Source organism: Gracilinanus agilis, chromosome 2, assembly GCF_016433145.1.
Source record: "Gracilinanus agilis isolate LMUSP501 chromosome 2, AgileGrace, whole genome shotgun sequence".
Lineage (NCBI taxonomy): Eukaryota > Metazoa > Chordata > Mammalia > Didelphimorphia > Didelphidae > Gracilinanus > Gracilinanus agilis.
This window is the reverse complement of record NC_058131.1, coordinates 700,171,858-700,196,245: the sequence shown is the minus strand read 5'-3', so window position 1 is coordinate 700,196,245 and position 24,388 is coordinate 700,171,858. Positions and strand designations below refer to the sequence as shown.

General features: G+C 40.8%; 1 protein-coding gene across 1 annotated transcript in view; it reads right to left on the bottom strand.

Moving 5' to 3' along the window:
• DNA2 (DNA replication helicase/nuclease 2) overlaps positions 1-21,592 on the bottom strand; it is a 37,773-nt gene extending 16,181 nt beyond the window's left edge. Inside the window, exons 1-10 of the mRNA XM_044662940.1 lie at positions 21,025-21,592; positions 17,369-17,548; positions 14,234-14,417; positions 13,363-13,508; positions 11,067-11,198; positions 9,947-10,166; positions 5,819-5,936; positions 4,984-5,149; positions 4,305-4,499; positions 2,531-2,761 (exon numbers count right to left, since the gene is read on the bottom strand). Coding sequence (XP_044518875.1) covers positions 2,531-2,761; positions 4,305-4,499; positions 4,984-5,149; positions 5,819-5,936; positions 9,947-10,166; positions 11,067-11,198; positions 13,363-13,508; positions 14,234-14,417; positions 17,369-17,548; positions 21,025-21,119 — 1,667 coding nt within the window. The 5' untranslated portion in view covers positions 21,120-21,592. The remainder of the gene's footprint in view (positions 1-2,530; positions 2,762-4,304; positions 4,500-4,983; positions 5,150-5,818; positions 5,937-9,946; positions 10,167-11,066; positions 11,199-13,362; positions 13,509-14,233; positions 14,418-17,368; positions 17,549-21,024) is intronic.
• Between the last annotated feature and the right edge of the window lie 2,796 nt (positions 21,593-24,388).

Genomic DNA, 24,388 nt, shown 5'->3' with positions numbered 1-24,388 from the left:
TGGCAACGGAGAGATCTGTGGTAAGTATCAATTGGCTGTAATAAATGAGAAGGCAGGAATTGTAAGAAGGAAGCAGAAAAAACAATCTCCTCATAAAAACGTAGGAAGAAAAAAGCAGATGGGTAGTCAGGGAGTAGCCTGGTGATAGGGAGACAAAGGAGAGCCTGGTTGTTCTAGGAGTATCCATGTCAAAAACATAAAGAAGGTCCCTGGCACTGACTACTGAAAAGAAAGCATGAACAAGAGGCACCTGGACTAAGTTGGCATGGCTGGGCTGAGATCTTGATCACTAAAGGGAAAACTGACAAGAATGAAATCACAGATCTCTCCCTTAAGTCTTGGAAAAGAAGAAGCTCAGACAAGAGTCAGAACCACCAGTTGGACTGACTAGGAGGAGACTCATCAATTGTGATAGAGATCAAAAGGAATCTCCTTTTTTGTGCTTCTGTTTTCTCTACTGAAAAGAATGATTTTTGGACCAGAAAGGGCAGAAAAATATGACAAATGAGGAATCAGTATCCACAATGAGTAAGAAGATAGAGAATTACTAAGGAGAAAACAGGCAGATGTGACTACTGAGTCACCACCAGTGCTATTTAAAAGATGAAGAGGTGTGGTGCTACAGTAATGGGGAAAAGCAAAGAGGAGCTCAGTCTTCACAAGTGCAGAGAGAAGGGAGGATGTTTGATTCCTGGCAAAATATACAAGGTATAATTAAAGGTGTGGTTAGTGAACATCTAGGAAAGAAAAAGATGATGATAAAGAGCCAGAAAGACTCCATCAAGCTAGACTAGTTTAAGAAGTGGGATGGGGAGGTGAGGGTGGAGAATAAACATTCATTAAGATCTACTGTGTGCCAGGCAGATATCACAAATAATTTTACTTAACCCTCATGCAAATTTGTGAGGTAGATGTCATTAGAATCTTCATTTTACAGTTGCAGAAACTGTAAACAGAGGCAAACAGAGATCAAATGACTTGTCCAGGGTCACATGGCTATTAAGTGTCCAAAGTTGGATTTGAATTGAAGTATTCCTAATTTTTCTATCTCTTAAAGTCATCTAGTTGCGGGGCAGCTGGGTGGCTCAGTGGATTGAGAACCAAGCCTAGAGACAGGAGGTCCTAGGTTCAAATCTGGCCTCAGACACTGCCTAGTAGTGTGACCCTGGGCAATCAATACATAGTATTGATACTAAGATGGAAGGTAAGGGTTAGAAAAAAACAATAAAAAACCATAAGAAAAAAATAAAGTCCTCTAGTTGCCTCTGAGGTTACCATGTTATAAAAAATGGAAATAAATTTGATAAAGTATTATCGGGCTATTCTTGGAGAAAAGATAGAGAAATAAGAGCAAGAAGATAGTACAATTAGGTGAATTTGGAACTGGTTGACTGGACAACTCCAAAGAGTCATCACTAATGGTCCCATGGCTACAGATATCTCCAGTGGAGTGCTACAGAGATCTATTACTTGGCCCTATGCTATTTCATATCTTTCTCAATGATTCAGATGAAGGCATAAAATCTGCAGATGGCACAAAGCTGAGCTCACACACTGCATGACAATTAGGATTAAAAAAAGATCTCAAGAGACTAGAATATAGTACAATGCAAATTAATAAGCATAAATGTATACTCTTACCACTACATTCAAAAAATCAATTTCACAAGGACAAAATGAGGGAGAAGCCCTGCAAAAGATCTATTTCCTTGGAGATCAGGTTCAGTCAGAGTCAATAGTGTGATATGAGAGCTAAGAAAGCCAATGTAATTTTAGGCTAAATTAACAAAGGCATAATAATTAGGGCTGACAAAGTAAGAGTCTAGCTAAACTTCCTCCTGGTCAGACTCCATCTGGAGAAACAAAGACTGGTCGTGAGCACCATATTTTAGGGGGAAAAAATGGATCCACTGGAGAATATTCAGAGCAGCGTAAGAAAGATGGTGAAGAGCCCTGCCATATGAGGATCACCTGAAGGAATTTGGACTGGTTAGCCTGCAAGAGAGAAGACTTAGCAGTGGAATGGTGAGGGAGACATGCAAGCCACAATCTGGTTAGTGTAGGCACATCCCTCCATGCCTTTCTATCCTGTCTCATCTATGTTCAAGTGTTCCTATAAACCAGGGGTCGGCAACGTATGGCTCTCGAGCCATATCTGGCTCTTTTGAGGGTCAGATATGGCTCTTTCTGCAGGAGCCATAAAGTCCATTTTTTTTCAGGCGCTGTTACGGGAGCGGCACTGTGAGCATTGGACGGCTCTCACGAAATTACATTTTAAAAAATGTGGCGTTTATGGCTCTCACAGCCAAAAAGGTTGCCGACCCTTGCTATAAACCCTCCAGTGAGGATCTAACTAAGGCCAGAGGGACCTCCCTTTTGACTTAATGATTTATTCTGCAACCTTACCTTTCCATTCACATTTGATCAAGACAGTCTAGGTTGCAAAGTAAACAGCTTTTAAAAACTTTTCTACCCATGTTATCTAAATATTTTTAATTATCCATTTAAAAACCAAAATAAATGAATTCACCTGTCTAGCAAACAAGTGATTGTTGTCCTGGTGATCGCCTTCACATAGCCACTACTCAAAGCCAGTAACCTTCTTTCTTCTCCACTTAGCATGACTCTGTCTCCTGTCATTAGGTTTGTATTAGGTATTGTGCCATTTTTATGCTGAAAAGAATGTAAATATTGTCCATTACAAACAGTCTGTACATCTTCTGTTCTAATCAGACTTCCAATGCAGTCTCCAGCCTTCTCTCTAGAATATGAAAAGACACAAGGAAACCACTTGTTAATATTATCACATTCATGTCTTCCCGCCATTTGCATTTTTTTTTCTGGATCCATCAGACTTATGCTAAGGTACCAAATACATGAAATTTCTACCACATTTCCAGTGATCTACTCATTTTTCATAACATTTATTAAATATCTACATCTTTTGTCATGAAATTAATCCTAGAGAGAGCTTTAAAGACACACATACTCTGATAGCCTCTGTCTGGTGATGTTTTACATGACTTAACATGTATAATCAATATCACATTGCTTGCCTTCTCAATGGGTGGGAGAAAGGCTAGCAGAAAAGAATTTGGAACTCAAAAATTTCAAAAAGGAATGTAAAAATATTTTAACATGCAATTGGAAGATATCTAGTGGAATAAGTAAAAATATTTTTTAAAAAAGAAAATAGGCCATTAAATATACCAAAAGATTCTTAGCAGTGTTTTTTAATGGTAGCAAAAACTGGAAACAAAGTAGGTGCCCCTCAAAGAGGGAATGGCTAAACAAATTATGACTCAGGAATATAATGAAATATCATGCCATAGGAAATCAATATGAGGAATTCAGAGAAGCTTGGTAAGACTTTTTTTATTAAAAATATTTAAAATAAATATTAATACCAAACAAACTAAATAAATAAATAAGGTAGTGAATGTATATTCAAATATTTAAAATAAATAAAATATTTAAAATAAAAATATACATTTCTTTATACATGTGTAAAATAAAATGCATAAGATTACCAAGGAAACCAACACTACTGAAATATAGTCATCAAAATATTAAAAACCCAATTTCACAGATCCTCAGTAAGAGCCCTGAATAGGTCTTCTTGCATTTCCTTGGTATCGAGTGCAATGGCCAGATCTGTCCCTCTGTTTCCCCATGTTTTACTACAGAAGGAACCCAACTAGGCCACTATAAAGTATACTGTATGAATTACTTATGTCTGCTATTGTCTTAATGAAATCCATGATTATTCCAAAGAATCAATGGTTTCATTCCAATGACCACATGAGAAAAACTGAATCCATGCAAATTGTCTCCTGTCCAGATGTGCCACTGGATGACCAGTCCACTTAGCACATGTCCTGGACAAGTTCAGCAGATTAGCAATGAGCAAGAATCAGAATTGAAAAGAAGGAACAGATGTAATCCAGGCTGCATTTCAGAAAATACACCAGAATCCCAAGCTGCAGCTTGCCCCAGGAAACCATTTTTTTTTTAAAAAAACACCAACGTTCACCTGGTAATTTTGTATGTAATTGAGGGGTGCTAGTCTTCAAAGGACTTCTAACTAAGGCTTTCTACTGTTCTGAAAGGCCTTCCAGAAACCTCTAAGATCAGCTGTCCCAACCCTCTCCTTCTACATACAAGGCCATGCAGGTATCATTAATAAGAAGCAGACCTAGAACCTGAACCCAAGCTCTCCCAACTTCAAATCCAGGTCTTCTTCCATTAGAACCCACCTGGGTGTACACAATGTGTTATCTCATAAGACAAAATGTTCTCCTTACCTTTCTGCAGCTGACATTAACCATATGTTTCTATGGCTCTTCCTGGTGTCTTTTGATTGGGACTCCAGGGTTAGCATGAGATACCAAAGGCTGAAATACTGAAGATGGGAATATTTCAAGTGCTGGGTAATCTTTTCTATTTTAGGCAATGTGGCACATGGCGTTAAGCTCTTGTCCATTGGTTGTTCAACTGCTCTAAAATAAAAATTTCATGTCAGAAAAGTACTGGAGACAATAGGTTAGTTACTACATTAACTATCTCTGAAGTAAAGATATCAAGGATTAGTGCTATAAGTCAATTTCTCCTAATTAGACAGTATTTAATATTTTAAGTGGACTCAAAAGGCTTTTGAAATATTAAATAGTTAAGAAATTAATCCATACTGAATGATCTATAGACTGCAGCAGTGGGAGGAGAACGCATATCTATGAGATCATGGATTACTGAAACAAATGGGGAGTGAGGCAACTTGTAATAACCATAATAAATCCATCAATGCTAATCCCACGGACACTTAAATTGTAACTCAATTTGTGACAAGTGATAGCTCTTTGTATAGAGGAGGGATATATATTGACTATCTGCATACACAGAAATAAAGGTGATATAAAAACAAATGTCACCAATATAATTTTTTAAAAGCTATAACCCAAATTTAAACAACTTGAAAGTCATTACCTGCTATAAAGAGCACAGTTGTACGTTTGTGAGCAGTATTTACAGGCAAAACTATCATTAATGACTGGGGGCAATGGTGTAAGCTGAGTTTGCTCCTTTTCCGCAATGGATTTTGTGACACTGTGGGACAGGTAGAATGCCAACTGGTTTCTTAGCTTTATTAACTCTATTTTTTAAAAGAAAAAAAATAAATAAATTCAGTTTCATTTGATTTAACCATTATACATGCTTTGTGATCACCAAGTATTTCACATAAATATAAATATTATTAAAAGGCAGCTAGGTGGCTCAGTAAATAGAGCACTAAATCTGAAGTCAAGAAGACCTAGTTTAACAAGTCTCAGACACTTATTTGCTATGTAGTCCTGGGCATGTCACTTAACCTGTTTGCTTCAGTGTTCTCATCTGTAAAATGGAGATACTACTAGCATCTACCACACAGAGTTGTTGTGAGGAGCAAATGAGATCTCTGTAAAGTATTTAGCCTAATGCCTAGCACATAGTAGGTGGTGGTTCATAAATGCTTATTTCCTTCCTTTATACATTTAGTATCTACCATGTGAAGGCCCCCCCCCCCCAAAAAAAAAGGATTGTAGAATCAGATTTAGTGCTAGAAGGGACCTCAGGGATCACTAGATCAAACCACCTCATTTTACAGATCAGGAAACTGAAAAAAAGTTTTGTCTGCCTTTTAACATTTCTAACCACAAATGAGAGACACGATGTTTCATTACGCACTACAACAGCACTGAGACAGTTTTCCAACAATGAAGACTGAGAAACTTTTATAATGTTAACTGTGAAAAGAACCAAGGTAAACTGAGGTGGCCCTTACCTCTCCTATCAAGACGGCTGGCAGGCACTGGGTACATATTAGCAGTCCGGAGGTAGAGAAGCAATCCAGCTTCTGGATCAGCCCTTCTTTCTTGGCTTAGTAGTGTATAGAGAATAACCTAACAAATCATTTAAAAATGTTATGAAATAATTTAAACAAATATTGATGAGCATTCATGGAACTTTGCAATAGCAAATCTGTTCTATTCAAACATCAACATCCTTCTCAATTCTGCTTTCACCTTGAAGAGGTATCTAAATTGCCAAACACTTAAAAGCCAATTAAAAAAAACAACAAAAAAAACTTCCCTGGTTTTTTCATGTTCATCCTGAGTTTAGGAGACCAGAATTGGGTATGATCCTCTTTTCTTTTCCCCTGAAGAGACTACGATTTGTGTGAAAAGTTAAATGTAGGGAATATCAGTCAGGATTACCATGCACAACAGGTAGTTCCTAATTCCAGATCAGGCTCTACCATCAAAGTTCAGGCATAAACCTATGGTTGGAAATCAGAAAAGCATTTTCCAATAGAAGCAATCTGATACTGCTTCTGGGTAGTACATGGATTCTCAAGGTAGCCCCCAATCCCCAATTGGACTGATAATGCATTTGTAGTACCGTGTTAACAGAATGAGAGAATTTAACTACAGGGTATAGTAATGTTTCTATTGGAAAAAGCCATCTAAATTCTGACTTGGCACTCAAAGAAGATTCCCCTAGCTAGGATATGCCAGAATAAGGATTCCTATTCATCTGCTCTGTTATCCTCCTCCCCTGCAGCTGGGAAATGAGGAGGGCCTTTGCTCAAGGCTATTAGTAAGTCTGCAGGCCACCCCAAGGGTACCAGCCAGGTGGGCTTTGGGTGACAAAGCATAAGGAGCCATGGGGGGAAAAGACTGAGGTCAGTGAAATCTTCCAAGGGCCGTATCTTCACCCTGGCCAGTGCTTTTCATCTCATTTCCTTCCTTCTTCTATGCCCCTCCAGGGTTAGTTAGCCCACCAGTTTCCTCTGCTAATGCTACAACCTGTTTCTTCTAACCAAGGTTTCTCTCCCTGGCTGCCTGCATAAGAGAATACAATCTCATTTTTTTTACAACTAGTAAACAAAGAGATAGGACAATAAATTAATAGGTTTTGTACCCGACCCCCATATTCATTTTCTCTTTTTTTCACTCAAAGTCCATGAAAAATAAAATCACTGAAATAAAACACTCAAATTACTCAGATCATTACATCATGGCTAGGAGTAAAGAAGAATCCAGAATAGGGTTTCTGATGTATGAAACGGTATGGAAAAGGGGCAGGGGTTGGAGATGCTACTATGGAGTAGGATTTGAACAAGGAAACCACTGAAAGTTGGGAGAAAAGGGGAAGGAGGTAGAGTAAACAGTTCCCTCCTCCCTCTGCTTTCCCCTTGCCAACAGAGTCTTGCCACCAGAGAAGCCAGCCTGCATCAGCCCAAAAACAAAATAAGAACTGGGTGGGACAAGGTGAAAGATTCCAGCCAATACCTGCTGGAAGATGATGGGGGAGAAGACAGAAGAGGAAATTCCTAAGGCCACTGGCCAATCGAAATATAGCAGAAATGCCTACCATGAGCATGTTGATATCTAGGCTAAGAATTCTTTACCACACTACCAGGTATTGATCATTTTAAGGCCCAATTTAGAATTCCTAATGATATCTGAGTCATGGTAAATCAATTTTAGTGTGAGAAAGCTATGAAGGGCAAAATTAAAGAATACAGAATCATCTGTTTTCTAGGGAGCTCTATAATCTAAACCAATGTGAACTTAAGACTCAGTAAAATGATTTTAATATAATTTCATCAGTTATAGGATTTCTAGTTAAATCTATAAATGTAAATACACAAATATGATAGGTCAAATTGAGAGCTATGAATTACCTTTCTTTTAAAGCCTGGTAATAAGCATTAATTTGCCAAAGATCCATGCTAATTGTAACAAATAACATTTGCAAACTATTCTATTAGCAGAGTGCTGAAGATAGATTTTTTGAAAAACAAATATAGTTATATTTTACTTAAAAACTGCTATCCCACCAAAATGAAAAGTTTATTCTGTACCCAGTGTACAGTCAGCTCAGTTAAGAAATAAAAGATTTCTTAAATTGACAGAGAACAAGGATCCCAGAGATAAAGACTCTCCAAAGAAAATGTTAGTTCCAAGAGTCTTGCAATTTAAATCATTTCCAGGAATACTTAGGGTAATTCAGCTGCCAAGATAGCAAGGAATGGAAAAAATTAGTATTGGAAAAAATAATATTCACAGAGTGGTGTCTGAGCTTGATAAATTAAATTCATCTGAATGTCGCAGGCTGTTGTATAGTTAAATGAATTAAATATTAAACATTTTGTTGTGTTCATTACTGAATGTAATTCGTACAACTGGCAATGCTTAACATGACTTAGGAATGACCCATATATAGATGTAAATATGTACATATGTATAAATAACTACTTACAACCCATTCCACCGCAATTCTTCCACTGACCAAATTGCCAGTCAGCCAACTCCTGATGCCTGGCAGATGGAGAGGAAGAGGGTTTGCTAAATATGATTTGGGAAGGCTTGTCTAGGAATTGTCACCCATTATAATATTGTTTCTACAAAGAAAATGGGTTGCAAGTTCCAAATAATCAGGAAACAAACTTTTGGCACAAAATTCATTTGGAAATCAAGGACTACCTGCTAATTAAAATAAGGCAGGCCCAAAATTGGGATTTACCTAGTGTATACCTTGCATATTTAAAATCCTATTTTCATTTTCTATACAATTCAATATATAGTGATTTCAGTATAAGGTTGTTCTAGAAAGCAGAAATTTGATCAATGCATTACATGGTATCACACATGCCCTATTTTGCACGTCATCTTATAAATGAAGAAGTTGAACTGAACCAAATGGACTAATTCACCTTGGTGGCATCGTAATTTAGGAAAGTCATACATGAACTGAGCCAATTTCAGACTCCTGAGTGTTTCTGCATGGTTCAGCATGCTAAAAGATTTGAGTCCAACCTGTCTGTGAAAAGCAAGTGGAAAGTTTGAAGTTCGCCACAATGCTCCCAGGACATTACTTCAAACCATTACAACTTTACAAATGATTAACTGCTTCTCTTTGAAATTGGCTCCATTTGTCTTGTTCAAGAGGACTACGACCAGGTCAAGTTTCAAAGCTATAGCTTTAGTCCAAGTTGCAAAATCATCCAAATACAAAAACATTAAAGCCTTTAGAGGAGGAAAACGGTTTCTTCCTCTTACATCCCACAACATTTGTGAAGTCAAAAGCAGCGAAAATATAATCAAAAATCACTCTGGGCTTGAATCTAAAACTTAAAACTTTCAGTTCAAAAGTCTGTTATCCAGAACACTACTAGTAGCTACAAAGAAGGTCTTTATAAATAGTGGAAAATTCCTTTAGCAAGTTATGATTCAACTATAAAACTCAAATTGTAATTCAAACATATTTTACATAACATCTTTTATGACTTAAGTTTTTAAATATGAAAAAGGAACGGCTTACTCTCTGTAATATCAACTCGCGTACTAGATAACAACTTTTTCATGACCAGTCTACGACAGATGGTGATGTTATTATAAGTAGGTTATAATTAATGCTTCCTGATATAGTGATAACATGATTTTAACTTATTATAATGATTTCTATTTTTATTTCCTTCCCTCAAAAAAAAGTCAGAAGTATTTTGTTTGAACGGCTGCATTTCAGGAATGCTTTGGTTCTCATCTCATTAGAAAGTCACAGCTTGTAACTACTTTAGTTGGGAGCATCTCAAATCATAAAAACATTTAATCTAACAGGAATACATCCTTCCCCTACTTACTGTCTTACATGAAATTCATTATACCATCAGGGAGGGAAGGAGGAAACGGAAAGGGTAAGGTTACAACTCTGCTAGTACTGTTGTTTTCTCTAAAGACAGACTTATACCCGTAACAGTATACATTTCGAAGATATATTTCCTTATAATGGCCACAATTTGGAATGACAATAGCAAGGGCACACGATTACATTTTAAAGATACATGAAGCAGAAGGTGCTCTTGAATATATTAAATATCTTCCACCTTAAGATTTTGCATCTGTACCTGGCTTCTATGTTCAATGGAGTTAGACTCCTTGCCGGTTTTAAGCTCCAATGGCATTATTCTACTCGTAGCTTTAGATCCACGATGTATTTTCACATTGACCGTGACATCAATCTTGCCCTTCAGGCCAAACCTTGGAGACCAAATGTTCTCCTCAATGTCCAGAGCTTCTGTTACTTGAATTCGACAGGGCGATTCATTCTTGTTTCTATCACTTAATCTGGAAAAAAATTAAAAGCATATTTTTTTCAGAAGAAAACGAGACGAAAAAGGCTGAGCATGCATACGAACTAATCACTGCATTCTTCCTGGTGCAAGGACCACTGTCCTAGGAGTCAGGAGATCTGGGGGTCTGTCCCAGTCAGGTGACCTGGATAAGTCATGGAAGCAGCAAGATGGACCAGAGGATCCTGCCTCAGCTACTTACTTAGCTGTGGGAGCTTGTGCAAGACAATGAATCTCTCTCAGCTTCAGTTTCTTCATCACTAAAATGGATGTACCCACAAGCAATGAATATTTCTTCCAATATTTTTAGGTGTGTCTACTTGTATAAAAAGGATCTTATAAATGTATTCGTAGAATTTCTGTGTTTGTCTTAATAGATGGATTCTCAAATACTTTTTACATTCTGTAACTTTTTTGGAATTTTTTTTTAACCTTTTCCTATTGACTTTTATTGGTAATAAAAAAAATCTTGATTATCAATGTAGATTTATTTTATATACCACAATTCTAAAATTATTAACGGATTCAATTAAATTTTTAGTTGACTCCTTTGAGTTCTTGAGCAAAATTAAATGTTTTGTTCTTTTTTTTTGCCTCTTTTATTTCCTCAAAAACGTCTAAGTCTTTGAAAAGACTGCTCAGCCTTCAAAAAATATGCTTGGGGCAGCTGGGTGGCTCAATGGATTAAGAACCAGACCTAGGGAAGAGGGGTCCTGGGTTCAAATTTGGCCTTAGACACTTCCTGTGTGACCCTGGGCAAGTCACTTAATTAACCCCCACTGCCTGCCTTTACTGGTGAGGATTTTAAAAAAAGAAGCGATTCCACACTACTGGTAAACACTCCAGAATCCTCCCCAATGAGACAAAAAAGGTCAGAATAGAACGGCTTTCTTACAACGTTTGCTGCATCGTGGGGAGATCGGCTGAAGTGGGCTCATGCATGAATTCTTCAGCCCATTTAGAAAATGACGGAAGATAGTCTTCTATTTCTTGCTTAAATACATCTTGTTTCAGATTTAAATGGTACCTTTTAAAAAAATCAAGGGTAGAGTGAATACAAAAAAGACAAAAACGGTGAAGAGCCTACCGGTAAGGAGAAGCCTGTAGGGCCCACGTAAGCCAAAGTCAAGGGCTGCGTCCCCGACGCCCCCACCTCAATTCTAGGAATCCAATTCTAGTGACATCTGCACGGGGAGACCCCGCTTTAGAGCTTTGTCCACAGAAACCTGGACGTAAACAGTAACGGGCCACCCGAGCATGAGCTGTTCCCCTTTTCCTGGCTCTCAGGGACACCGTCTGGATTTCAAAGCAAACCCTCGGCGCCTCTGGCCCAGTCCGCGAGGCCGGGGGGATTCGTGCCACGCTGGGCCTGGGAGGCCGTGCCAGGGAGCACGAAAGAGCCGCCCCTGCTCTGGCCTCCAGGGCTGCGGACACGGACATCGCGGGGAGCACCAACAGAAGAGGGAAAGGGAGGAGGGGGCTAAGCGAGCGCCGCCACCCCCGTCTGCTGCGAGCCGGCTCAGGCTGCCGAGGGAAGCCGCGGCCCCTGCCTGGTGAGGCGGGCGAGTGGCGGCCCCCGAGGCCTGCCTATGAAGCGGGCACAAGCTGGGCCCACTCGAGCCTACATCCTATCAGTGAATGAGTCGTTATAAGCGAGGACACAGTCTCAGAGAAGTGTAACTCCACAAAGGAGGCCAGGCAGTGAGGGCCCCGCACGTGCCGTCACGTTACCTCTCGGTGCGCCTCCCTCCGGCCTGATTCGCTCTCCTGCTCTATTGGGGCTGACTTGGGGCCTTGAAGGCCGGCAGGGCTGGGCGGGCAGCCTGAAGGCGGAGGACTGGCCTCCCACCAGAGGCAGTTTGGCCAGGGGCGGTCAAGCTTCTCCCGAGGCGGAGGGATGCCAGTTCCTAAGAAGGTGCTGGACTCGGTCTCGGCAAGTCCTGGGTTCTAATTCTGCACGCAGCGCTGAATAGCACAAAGCCTCTGTGAGCCTGCAGTTCCTCAGCGGTGAGCCCCAGAGCTCACCGGGGGTCTGCGGCCCAGCGACTTCTCCGCGGCGGCTGCCACTCCTCCAGGCTTCTGCTGCGCGACAGATCTCAGAGCTCTAAGAACCTGTGAGTGCGATGGGTGCGGCCACCTCGGCCAAGGCACGTGGAGCTTGTGTGGCTTCGGTTGGCCGCCGCACGACAGAACAGAGCCAAAAGGATGCGTCGCCACCCTTGGACGGGAGGCCATGACATGCCGCAGGGCTTCCTAGAACCTTCTCCAGCGGTGCTGCGTGAGACAGCAGGGAAACGGGGCAGGCTCAGCAAAAGTTACAAAAGTGTATTATCAGGGGCAGCTGGTGGCTCCGTGGATGGAGAGTCAGGCCCAGAGAAGGGAGGTCCTGGGTTCAAATCTGGCCTCAGATGCTTCCTCGCTGCGTGACCTTGGGCAAGTCACTTCACCCCACTGCCTAGCCCTTCCTGCTTTTCTGCCTTGGGACCAGGACACAGCACTGATTCTAAGACGGAATGTAAGGGTTTAAAAAAAAACTTCTTGTGAAGGTTCTCATCACAAGGAAGGCCCCCGCCACACGACGGCTCACTGTAACAGCGCTGGGCCATCCCACGTTGTCGTGAGCAAACGTGCACCACCGGGCACTCTCTGGCTCCTGTTCAACAGGGAACCACTTGGCTGCTCTAGTCACAGACTTTTATTGCACAGAAGGGGACGGAAAGAAGGGCAAATGGGCTCGGTTTGCCCTATTATTACTTCCAAGTTCTTCTCTCCTTTCCCCGCCTTAAACAGCTCAACCGTTCCCTACGAGAACACTAACGGTCAAATAAAGCGCTAACCTAGAAAAGGGACCAACAAAGACAAAAGGCCCAAGACGGCGTGTGAATGGTGCAGTGCTCTGGGCTTCCCTTTCCTCAGGTGTAAAATAAGAGGGCTGGAGTAGAGGGTCTCTCGGGCCTCTTCTATGATCCTAGTACCTTAGTCAAGTCAAAGAACTTTTCTAGTCATTAACTTGGTAATTCCCTACAGAGACACGAGGCATTAAGTCCCTTCCAATTCTGCAAACTGGGAATTCATTTTTAAAAATGCATTTATTGCCACAAAAATTCCATCATGACCAAAATACTTTAAAGATACCAGGAAATGTGTTTCCATAATAGTATTTTACCCACAGTATTGATTGTATTACTTACATTTCCTTTAGGTGTTTTATTTCTTGAATAGTCTGTAGAGCAAGTTCTTGGAGTTTTTCTTGAGCAAAACAATCATTTATTGCTTTCTGGAATATTTCATGAAGGACTGTGCCGATGAGCATTTGGTGTGAACTGGAATCACAGCTCTATAAAAACGTGGCAAATATATTTCTTATCTCATACACATTAAGACTTTATTCTGTATATGCATATCAAAATTTTTCTAATATTAAGCAGCCAAGAGATGAAAATACAACACATTTTTCCTCACCTACTTTTACTTCATCCCTTAATTGTTTGATAAATTCTCATGGATCTAGGATATTTAAAATACTAATCTCCAAAAAATGAATTTTACAGTCTTCCAAGAACAGATATAATTAGGAAAGTTAATGAAGAAATGTTTAATAAGTGTATTCAAAATACATATTAAAAAAGGTAATCTCACAACTCTCAATAGAAGCCTTAGTAAAGAAATTAAGCTTTTCTTTCTCAAAGAGAAATGCTAGTTAAGTACTATATTAACTATTATCCTTTTTTTCTTAAAGACCAACCAAATGGAAAATAAGTCCATTCAACACTAATTTCCAAAATTCATTTATTATTCTGCTACTTGTTTTACAATATAATTAAAGTTAACTTGGGTTTTGCTAAAACAAGAAGACCAAAAGAATCCACTGGTAACTAGTCCTCAGGACACAATCATGATTATCAGTGGTATTAGTTTATTTAATTGTGAATCATATGGTAGATAAGAGTTCCCAAGATGCTATCAAATATCATCACTAGAACTTTCTTAAGACTAGAATTTCTATGGTAAAAATTACAGGGGATGAATTTGGATTGGCAATAGCATTTTCTCTTTACTTACCCGAAAATTTTCACTCAAAACTGCTCTTCTCATACAACGAAGGCTATTTGCTACACTTGTACCAGAAATCAGCATATCTGGGTAGAGAATCAAATATCCAAAATCTTTATCTATTATCCAAGAATCTGCTTTGTATTCTCCTTCCAAATGAATGATGTCTCCTGGCTCTATTGAAAGGTCATCCCTGCAAATAAAAACATATGAAATGTAGAGGCTTCACTTAAAATGAACAAAAAAAAAAAAAAAGATGCATAATTAGAGTTCCATCTAGGGAAGACTGAACATTTTCCATTTCAAAAGTTTTAGAACAGTAAAAACATTTCACAGATCATCTAATTAAAATCTTTTATGTGACAGATAAGGAAACCAAAGTTCAGGGAGATTAAATTAATTATCCAGAGTCATTCAGGGAGAAAGAAAAAGAAGAGTGCCAGGTTTTGAGCCCAAGTTCTCTAGATCCACAGGCAATTAGGTGGCACAATGATACCACGCTTGGCCTGGAGTCAGGCAGATTTATCTTCCTAAATTCAAATCTGGCTTCAGACACTTACTAGTTGTGTGTTCCTGGGCAAGTCAGTTAGACCTGTGTGTCTCGTTTCCTCATCTCAGATGAGCTGGAAAAGGAAATGGCAAACCACTCTAGCATCTTTGCCAAGAAAACCCCAAAGCAGGTCATAAAGAGTCGCACACGACTAAACAACATCTCAGGCTCCTAAGCTAAAGCAATTTCTACAGTGGTCTCTTTCTGCAGGTGTTTTGAGAGAATCAGGTATCAAATCAACACCAAGTTTTTTTTTAACTGCTTCCAACTGTAAATCATGAATGAATATACTCACAGATTCCCTCTAAGCAGAAAGGAGTTAACTGCTTGGGCCCTAGAAATTAGTATGGAAGGACTAGCCACCTTTACATAATCTAATCTCAAATTTCAGTCTTTATTATTCATTCTCCTATTCTTAAGCCTTTCATCATTCCAATGTATTCCTAAAAACGTAGAAATGGCAAGCTTAACATAATAAGATGGAAATAGGAAGGTTTTTTAAAATTCCATCTGGAAACCTGAGCACAAATTCTAGATCAGTCTCTGTCCCATCCCCTTGTGTAGCATTGCTCCAACTATGAAAACAAGGATTAAAGAATTTTAGACTGACAAAATTCAAAGGAAAGCAGGAAACTAGGAAAAAAAATTTATAGAAGTTTCTCTGATAAAGACCTCATTTCTCAAATATTCAGGAAAGGAAGTCAAATTTATAAAAATAAGAGTCATTCTTCGATTGATAAATAGTCAAAGGATAAGAACAGGCAGTTTTCAGAAGAAATTAAAAGTTATTAGTTGAAAGAGGGGAAAAAACGCTCTAAATCACTACTGATCAGAGAAATGCAAATTGAAACAAATCTGCGGTAGCAGTTCACACCTATCAGACTGGCTAACATTACAGAACATTACAGAAAAGGCAAAGGACAAATGATGGAGGGGATATGGAAAAACAGGGGCACTGTTAGTAATGTTGTGAACTGGTCCAAGGATTCTTGAGAAAGATGTGTAACTATGCCTAGAAGGCCATAAAATTGTGAATGCCCTTTGACTCAGCAATAACACTACTAGGCCTTTGTGCCAAAGAGATCAAAGAAAACAGAAAAGGATCTATATATTCAAAAATATTTTATAGCACCTCTTTTCATGGTGTCAAAAAATTAGAAATTAAATCGCCTGGGGATTGATTGAACAAGTTGTGGTGCATGATCATGATAGCATACTAGAATGCTATAAGAAAGAATAAAAGGGATGGTTTCAGAAAAACCCCAGAAGACTTATATGAATTGATGCAAAGTGAGGTAAGCAGAAGTGGAACATTGCACTCAGTAACAGCAATATTATAAGGATGATCAACTGTAGAAGACCAAGTTACTCTGATCAATCAATACAATGAGCCAAGATAATTCCAAAGACCCATGATGAAATGCTGTCTACTTTCATCCAGAGAAAGAGATCTTAAGAACCCTGAGTACATACTGAAACATATTTTTTTGCTTTTTTATTTTTGGCATCATGGTTAATATGGAATTGTTTTCACATATAATTTTATATAACTTCATATGTATGATTGAAATTATATTGCTTGCCTTCTTAATGGAATGAGGGAATGGGTATAAGAAGGGAGGGAATTTGAAACTCAAAGTGGAAAAAATAAAAATTAAAATAAATAATTAATTGGGGTAGGTATATGACTCAGTGGATAGAGAACAAAGTCTGGAGACAGTAGATCCTGGGCTTAAATTTGACCTCAGATACTTCCTAGCTGTGTGATCCTGGGAAAGTCACTTAACCCCCATTGCCTAATAACCACTCTTTTGCCTTGGAACCAATAGATAGTATTGATTTGAAAATAGAAGGTAAGAGGTTTTTTTTTTTAAATAAATTATTAATTTTTTTAAAAAAGATTTTTTAGGTTGAATTTCATTTCACTCTTCTTAAAAACTAAGTTTCATGCTACAACTGAACAGAGTGAAAATCTTGGTGGAAGAAGGAATAGTCACTAATACAAAATACGGGTCTCCATGTTACCTCTACCAGCTATGTGACTGTGGACAAAGTAACCTCCCTGAGCCTCAGTTTTCTTATCTAAAACATAAAGATGACAATACTTGCACTAACATTTTATGAATTGTATATCATTGTAAAGTTGGAATTATTAATTTTATTTCCTCAAATGGTTTTAGAATCAGAGACGCTGACCACAAAATAAACATAGAATCAATCCATGTTTAAAAATCTAGTTCATGGGGGCAGCTAGGTGGCTCAGTGGATTGAGAGCCAGGCCTTGAGGTGGGAAGAATCCTGGGTTCAAATCTGGCCTGAGATATTTCCCAGCTGTGTGACCCTGGGCAAGTCACTTAACCCCCATTGCCTAGCCCTTACCACTCTTCTGCCTGGGAACCAATACATAGTATTAATTCCAAGACAGAAGGTAAGAGTTTGAAAAAAAAAATAACCCATATGCAGTATTGCTTTTAAGACAGAAGGTGAGGGTTAAAATAAAATAAAATAAAATCTAGTCCATTTCTAGTCAAAAATTAATTTCCATTACTCTGCTAGACTTTAAGATGACAGCTAGAGAATGTCATAGCAATTACCACTCGTTCCTCAGGATGCACAGCTCTTGATCTTCCAGGGACTGAGAAGCTGTTATGATGAGATGTTTCTCCTGGCTTCCTTCACTCTGTATGGTGCTGACCTTCAAAACCAGATACCGATTATCCACTCCTCTTCTCAGGATCGAATCAGTAAAGGCTGCTGCCATTTTCTTCAGAAATCTTTAGATAAAGATGAAACAATGTATTAGCACAACCAAGAAATAAGAGCTCGTCCTCCATCTCTTTCCATATACAAACCAACTCTTCCTGGAGATCCCCTTCCATGCTTAACTCTTCTGTGAAGCTAATGTTAAAAAGTATCCAAAGCCCAAACAGATACAACCAAGGACTGACAAGCTGTTTAAAATAACTCCTCCTCTAGAAAAATTTCAAAGAAGTGATATAATGTGTGACCTGCATTACTTTAAGCTTTTCATGTAAGCCCTATGAAGGCTCCTTCCTCATCCTATAAGAAACCTATCACTTTGGGCACTTCAAACACTCTCGAGATTCAATGACTACTGAACAACAGTCAACATTAAGAAAAATTAAGCTTGGGGCTGAAATAGGAAAAGGCAGAGGGAGAAATTTCAGCTATGAAGGAAACCAGGAGAAAGAGTTATGGTCTTTGTGGAACCAGGAAACCCTTACAATGAATCAGGGGCTCATTCAGAGGTCAACCTATCCATCCTAATGCAGGAATTCATTTTTTTATGACGGTCCAGACAAATTGCTCCAATGTAAATATTCTCAGTGTGGGGGAGAAGAGCTTACTACCTAACAAGGAAAGTCACCTGATTTTTTTTTTAAACCCTTAACTTCTGTGTATTGGTACATATGAACTCAACTCATCAAGGGATGCTAGATGCTCTCTTGTTCTCTTCCTACTTATTCTTAGGAATCCATTTTAGTAATTTCTCATTAACCTATGGAAAACCTGGTTGTAGTTTATCAACAGGAAGGGGAGGAAGGAAACAAGCGAAAGGTAATTCTCAAACTATATTAAAGTGCACAATATAAGGCCCTGAATTATAGATAATTCAACCCAATAAATGAATTAAATGCTTACTATGTAGGTGGTAGGGAGAAGAAAGATTTAAATAAAATAGAGCCCTGCTAACATAAAGCTTATGATCTCAGTTTTCTTTATCTTGTAGGTCAATCAAGCAATGAAGAGTCATGTAAGCACCTACTATGTGCCAGGTACTACGCTACATTTTGAGGATAAAAAGACATTAGTGAAACACTCCCCAAGGAGCTCATAACCCATTAAGGGATGGGAGATATAATGCTTGCCTCCATTAATATAACCAAAACAGAAAAAAAATGTAATTTTCGAGAGAAGGCACTAGCAGCTGAGGGGCTCAGAAAAGACCACTGGAGAAGTGGTACTTGAGCAAAGCTTGGAAGGAAACTAGAGCTTCCCAAGAGGCTGAGGTGAAGGAGGACATTTTAGGTCTAGAGATAGCCTCAGCAAAGACCCAAGATAGATTGCTATGTTTGAGAAACAGCCAAAAGGCCAATTTGGTTGGACCAGGGAGTAATGGAAAAAAAGGACCAGAAGGGTAAGTTGGAATTAGGTTGTGAAGGGACAGAAATGGCAAACCAAGAGTTTGATCCTTGAGGTAAGAGGGAGTTACTGAGCATGGGGTGGGCTGGTGAGAGATGCACTTTAGGAAAACCATTTTGGCAGCTGTGCAGAAGATGAACTGAAATAGGGAGAGACTCTAATCAGGATGACCACTTAAGAGGCTATTGCTAGACCAGGAACAGGTGATGATTGCCTGAAACAGGATGGTGGTCATACAAGCAGAGTGAAAGAGAGGAGAGGAGAGATGTTGTGGGGACAGAAAAGCCAAGATTTGGCAACTAAGTGACTAGATGTGAAGGACAACAAAAAGATGAGGATGATTCCAGAATTTTGAACTTCATTCATTGGGGGACAGAAAGAGGAAAATTCAGAAGAGGGCGGGGTTCTGGAGGAGGAGATCAGGATCTGTTTTGGACCTGCTGAGTCTGAGATGATGACAAGCGCTACAGTCTGAAATGTCCATTAAGCTTGAGAAACGCATGACAAGATCGGGAGAGAGACTAGGGCCAAAAACTGCTGAGGTCACTAAGGGAATTGGACTGAGGGCAATGAATATGAATGCAGTAAAGGAGAATGCAGAGCAGCCCGAGAGGCAGGGCAACCAAGAGAGAGCAGGGTCACAAAAAAACCCAAAAGGAAAGAGAACCAAGGAAGTGGTTGGTGCCATCAAATGCTGTAGAGGTTAAGAAGGAGAAGAACTAAATGGTGCTGTTAAGTCACTTTTCAGTCATTTCTGACTCTCTGTAACCCCATCTGGAGTTTTCTCAGCAAAGATATTGGAAGGGTTGGCCATTCCCTTCTCCAGCTCATTTTATAGATGAGGAAACTGAAGCAAAGAGGGTGAAGTGATTTGCTGAGGGTAATACAGCAGCTAGTCTGCATTCCCTTCTCCAGCTCATTTTACAGATGAGGAAACTGAGGCAAAGAGGGCTATGTGTCAGATGACACTGCTAGGAAGTTTCTGAGGTTCAGAAGTAGAGTCTTCCTGCTGCCAGACTTGGTACTTTACGCCCCACCCAGCTGCCCAAGAATGAAGTACAGCCCATCAAATCTCATGCCTAAGAGTTGCTGTTTAACCCTTTCACGTGCACCCTGTTCGTGCTATCCAAAGCAGAATTCTTTTTGGTTTCCAACAGGCCCTGCATTTCCAAAGGTGGGTCTTGATCAATGAATCATCTCTGTTCCTCACCCTGGGCCTGTACGCGTTCCTCCAATTCTTGTCTCAAGATTTTCACTTCGATTATTCTTTCAAGAGTGAGACCTGTGGGGCAGCTAAACGGCTCAGGGGATGGAGAGCCAGGCCTGGAGGTCCTGAGTTCAAATGTGACCTCAGACACTTCATAGCTGTGTAACCCTGGGCAAGTCACTAAATCCCGAGGCCTTGCCCTTCTGCGAACACTTCTTAGAACTGATAGTGAGTACTGAATCTAAGAAAACAGTCAGGGTTCTAAATAAATAAATATCTGTTAACGGGATTAAAAACATTCAGAGAAGGAGTCTAAGCCACAAAAAAGGGTAAGAAGCGCTATAGAGCCTAAATATGCCATTGAGGCAGGAAGCCGCTGCTTGGCATTCAAAGCCCTCCAGGACACTCGCACACCCTGGTCCCTCACCTCCCCCCTTTTCCAGACTTCTTCCATCTTCTGCTCCCCAAGGCTAGGGCCGCCCCATTTCCTGCCCAGTTCTCTCCCGGCCCAGGGACCCTCCCCGGGAGGTCGGTCAGTACCGGCACACAGCAGGGGGCCTCGGCCAGACTCTCCCTTAGCCACAGGCTGCACCGACCCCCATAGCCCAGGCCGGGTCTGAGAGCGCAGGCGCAGCCTTGCTCAGGGGATTTGAGACCTGGGCGCTCAAGTTGGGGCCGCCTCATCATTCATTCATTCATTCATTTGTTCATTCATTCGCCTTCGCCCACCCCATGGCCGACCTCTAGAACAGTCCGGGAACTCTGTCCCAACGGCCCGACCCCTTCCTCCACCCACACCAAGGTTGTCCGAGAGGCCCGGCCATCCGCTCCCGCGTCCTCCATTCAAATCTCCCGCTCCCTCCCGGCCCGGGCGCTCACGGATCAGCGGGTGGCGGCGTCTCCTCCACCGCCGTCTTCCCCAATCGCAGCCCCGGCTCTGCCGGCTCCGGCCCTGGCTCCGGCCCTGGCTTCATTGCTCGGCGAGTGGGGGAAAGGGGGAGCGAAGAGGGTCCCCGGGGTTAGCCTCTCTGGGGATGTGAGGCGCAAGTTGCCGCACAAAACGTGAGGAGCGAGCCACGACTGCGCATGCGCATTTAGGTTTTTTTTTTTTTTAAACCCGCTCAGCGCCGCAGGGGTCCGAGGCGCTGGAGGAGGAGTATGATGCCGGCCTTTCTTTATCCTTTTATCTTCGAGGAAGGAGCGGCTGCTTTTTCTCCCCTCCCTCCCACAGACGAAGCCTCCCATACGGATAGTCAGGAGGAACCAAATCCCTCCCAGGAATCCCAGAGCCCAAGCCCAAGGGGCTCTCGTGTACCTCCTCCTGCATCGGGGCCGCCCCCCGCCCAAGGTTGCCAAGCATCCACTGCCCTCTTGGTCAACACCAGCTCTACCTGGCAGCTAACGCTGTCGCAGCTCCGGAGCTTCGAAGCGCTTAGCGGATACTATTTTAAACCCCATAATACGCCCGGGAGGCGAGTGCTATTACTGTTATCAAACCCATCTTACAGAGAGGTAAACCGAGCCAGGCAGAGGTGAAGCGCCTTGCCCAGGGTCCCACGACTCCAGGTCCAGGCTGTATTCCACATGTGTGGGTGGTTCTCCTTTCACACAGCGTCCATTCATTCCAGGTTGTCTCCGTGCAACACCAGATCCCACCAACCCCTCCGGGCGCTTGTGCCCTGGCAGGCAGAGCTTAGCTTCCGCTCCCCCAGCTGCGGAGGAGAACCCATACCTCCTACGGGCTGGAGAATGTTTCCTTTTGGTCTCTGGATTTCCACGACTTGGTACACGGTAATGTTTGTTATAATTTAATAATACTCATTCACACAGTAATGGCAACAAATACTTGTGGAAGGAGTACAACCCGATGCATACAGTAGGATCCTAAGATGAAGACCCAGGGGAGATAGATCAGATATCCCTGACCTTCCCATTTTACAGAGGAGGAAACTGAGGCTTAAAGAGATCAATACTTTGTTCAAAGCCACACACTCAGGAGGTGGCAAAGTCCAAGAGGGGTCTTTTCATTACCTGCTGCATTGGATAGATGGGAAAAGAAACCATGGAAGGGGGACAAATCCCAAGGAAAATTTGCTCCATGGGCAGGGAGGCACTGCTGGGCTCTAAGACTTCTCTCAAGACCTCACTGGAGTGTAGCTAGGAAGCCAAAGCAGCTATTTGGGAGAACCCCCATCCTAGCATCCCAGGTTTCTCTCTTTCGCACAGAGATGAATGGCTGCCCAACTGCTTTCCAGTTTTCCCAGCAATTTTTATCAAGTAGTGAATCCTTACCCAGGATGGCAGTGAAGAGAGCCAGGCCGGGAGCCTGGAAGACTTCCAGAACTTCCTGAGTTCAAATCTGACTCCAGGTACAGTTATGAGATCTTGTTTACCTCAGTTTCCTCAAAATCAGTTAGTGAATGGCAAACCGCTCAAGTATCTCTGCAGAGAAAACTTCAAATTGGATCCACCACCAGCCTGGGAAACTGGAATATTCTGTTTTTTTTTATTTTTTATTTTTAAAAATTTTCCACAGTGACATGATTCTTGTTGTCTCCCTCCCCTCTTTCCAGCCTCCTCCCAGAGTTGACAAGCAATTCCACATATATTATCACTGAAATCATATTTCCATATTATTCTCTTTTAAACCCAAAATGGAGTGTTCAGTTTTATCAAACATTAGATCACTCTGCTCATTCGCTGCTATATGATGTATACTGTTGCACTGATCAACCTCACTGTTTCTGTCACTAAACTTTAAAGCAAAATAAATCTTATAGTTTTTTTGATATTTGGAGATTATTTACCATTGGATGAATGATGCTAATTAATAGGTATAAAGAATCACTTTCCATTTTCATCTCTTCAATATTTCAATATTAAGGAATACTAATACTGAATTTAATAAAGGTAATACTGTTAGCTAACATTTATATAATTCCTTAAGGTTTGTAAAGGTCTCTCATTTGATCCTCACATTGACCTTATGAAACAGGTGCTCTTCTTATCTCCATTCCACAGATGAGGAAATCAGGGCTAAAAAATTAAGTGACTTGCCCAGTATCACATAACTAGGATATATGAGGCAGAATTTAAACTCGGGTCTTTCTGATTCAAAGGCCAGCAACTATGCCATCTAACTGCCTCTATTACAGGTTAAAAAACAAGAGAAACCTCTTTCCCCTGTCAAATTGCTGTAATAATGAAAATAAGTGTAATGTGCAATAATTAAAATGCTACATTTAAGATTTAGAAATTGGTTTTGTTAAATAATATTAGTAAAAAAATTATTGTGGTCATCGTTTATAAAATTAACTCTTAAGTCACAAGGATGATAGTAGCTTTTAACAATTTAATTTAATATAAATATAGTATAAGAAAGAAAGAAGGAAAGAAGGAAGTAGAAAATTATTTCCTAGCTAGCCTACCACTCTAAAATCTGATCCCTAGAATTTCAGCTCACTCCCCAACAAAGCTGACACGGTTCTGGTCTCCACGTAGAAGTTCAGTAGCCTCTTGAGAGCAAGAGTCTTACTAGCCCATGAGGGTTGTCTTCCACCCCAGCCACCAAAGCTGAATGGAGTAGAAGAATCAATCCCAGAAAACTCACACCAAAAGCCTCAATCTCCTCTACAATCTTGGTATAGCCCTTTTCTCCACGTCCCTTCCTGTCTCTCAGAGCTGGTCTATCATATCTCAGGAAGCAGTCCAAGTCTCTCTGACCCAGACTCATAACTCTTAGTTCCAGGTCATGTTCCTAGGGCTCTTAACCTGGGACCTCTATTTGGAGCATTCCAGCCATGCCAATGGGATAGGCTGGGTGAGAAGAAAGTTCAGGACCCTGGGAGGAAGGGGTTCCCTTTACACAATACCCCTGTGATTCTATTGGGAGACAAACATGTTGAAATCTCCTCAATTAAGGGTTTCAGGAGATTAATATGGCTAGTCTCCCCATTGAATTATTTCACGTAACCAGCTTATACCTACCTCTAAAGATCTTCTGGCTAGAGATGCGTACAATATTGCACTAAGAAATTACAATAATTTGGGAATAAGAGGGAAATAAGAGAGAGCGAGAGCTCATGAAACCAATGACTGGCAAGGTACATTGACAAAAAGTCAATTAGGGGACAATCCTTTTTGGTATAAGAACTTACATTCAACCTCCTTTATTTTGATTCAATACATCCCAAAGTTCATTCTGGATCTTTTGATGCAGTGTGTGGTTTCTGCAGGCTTCTTT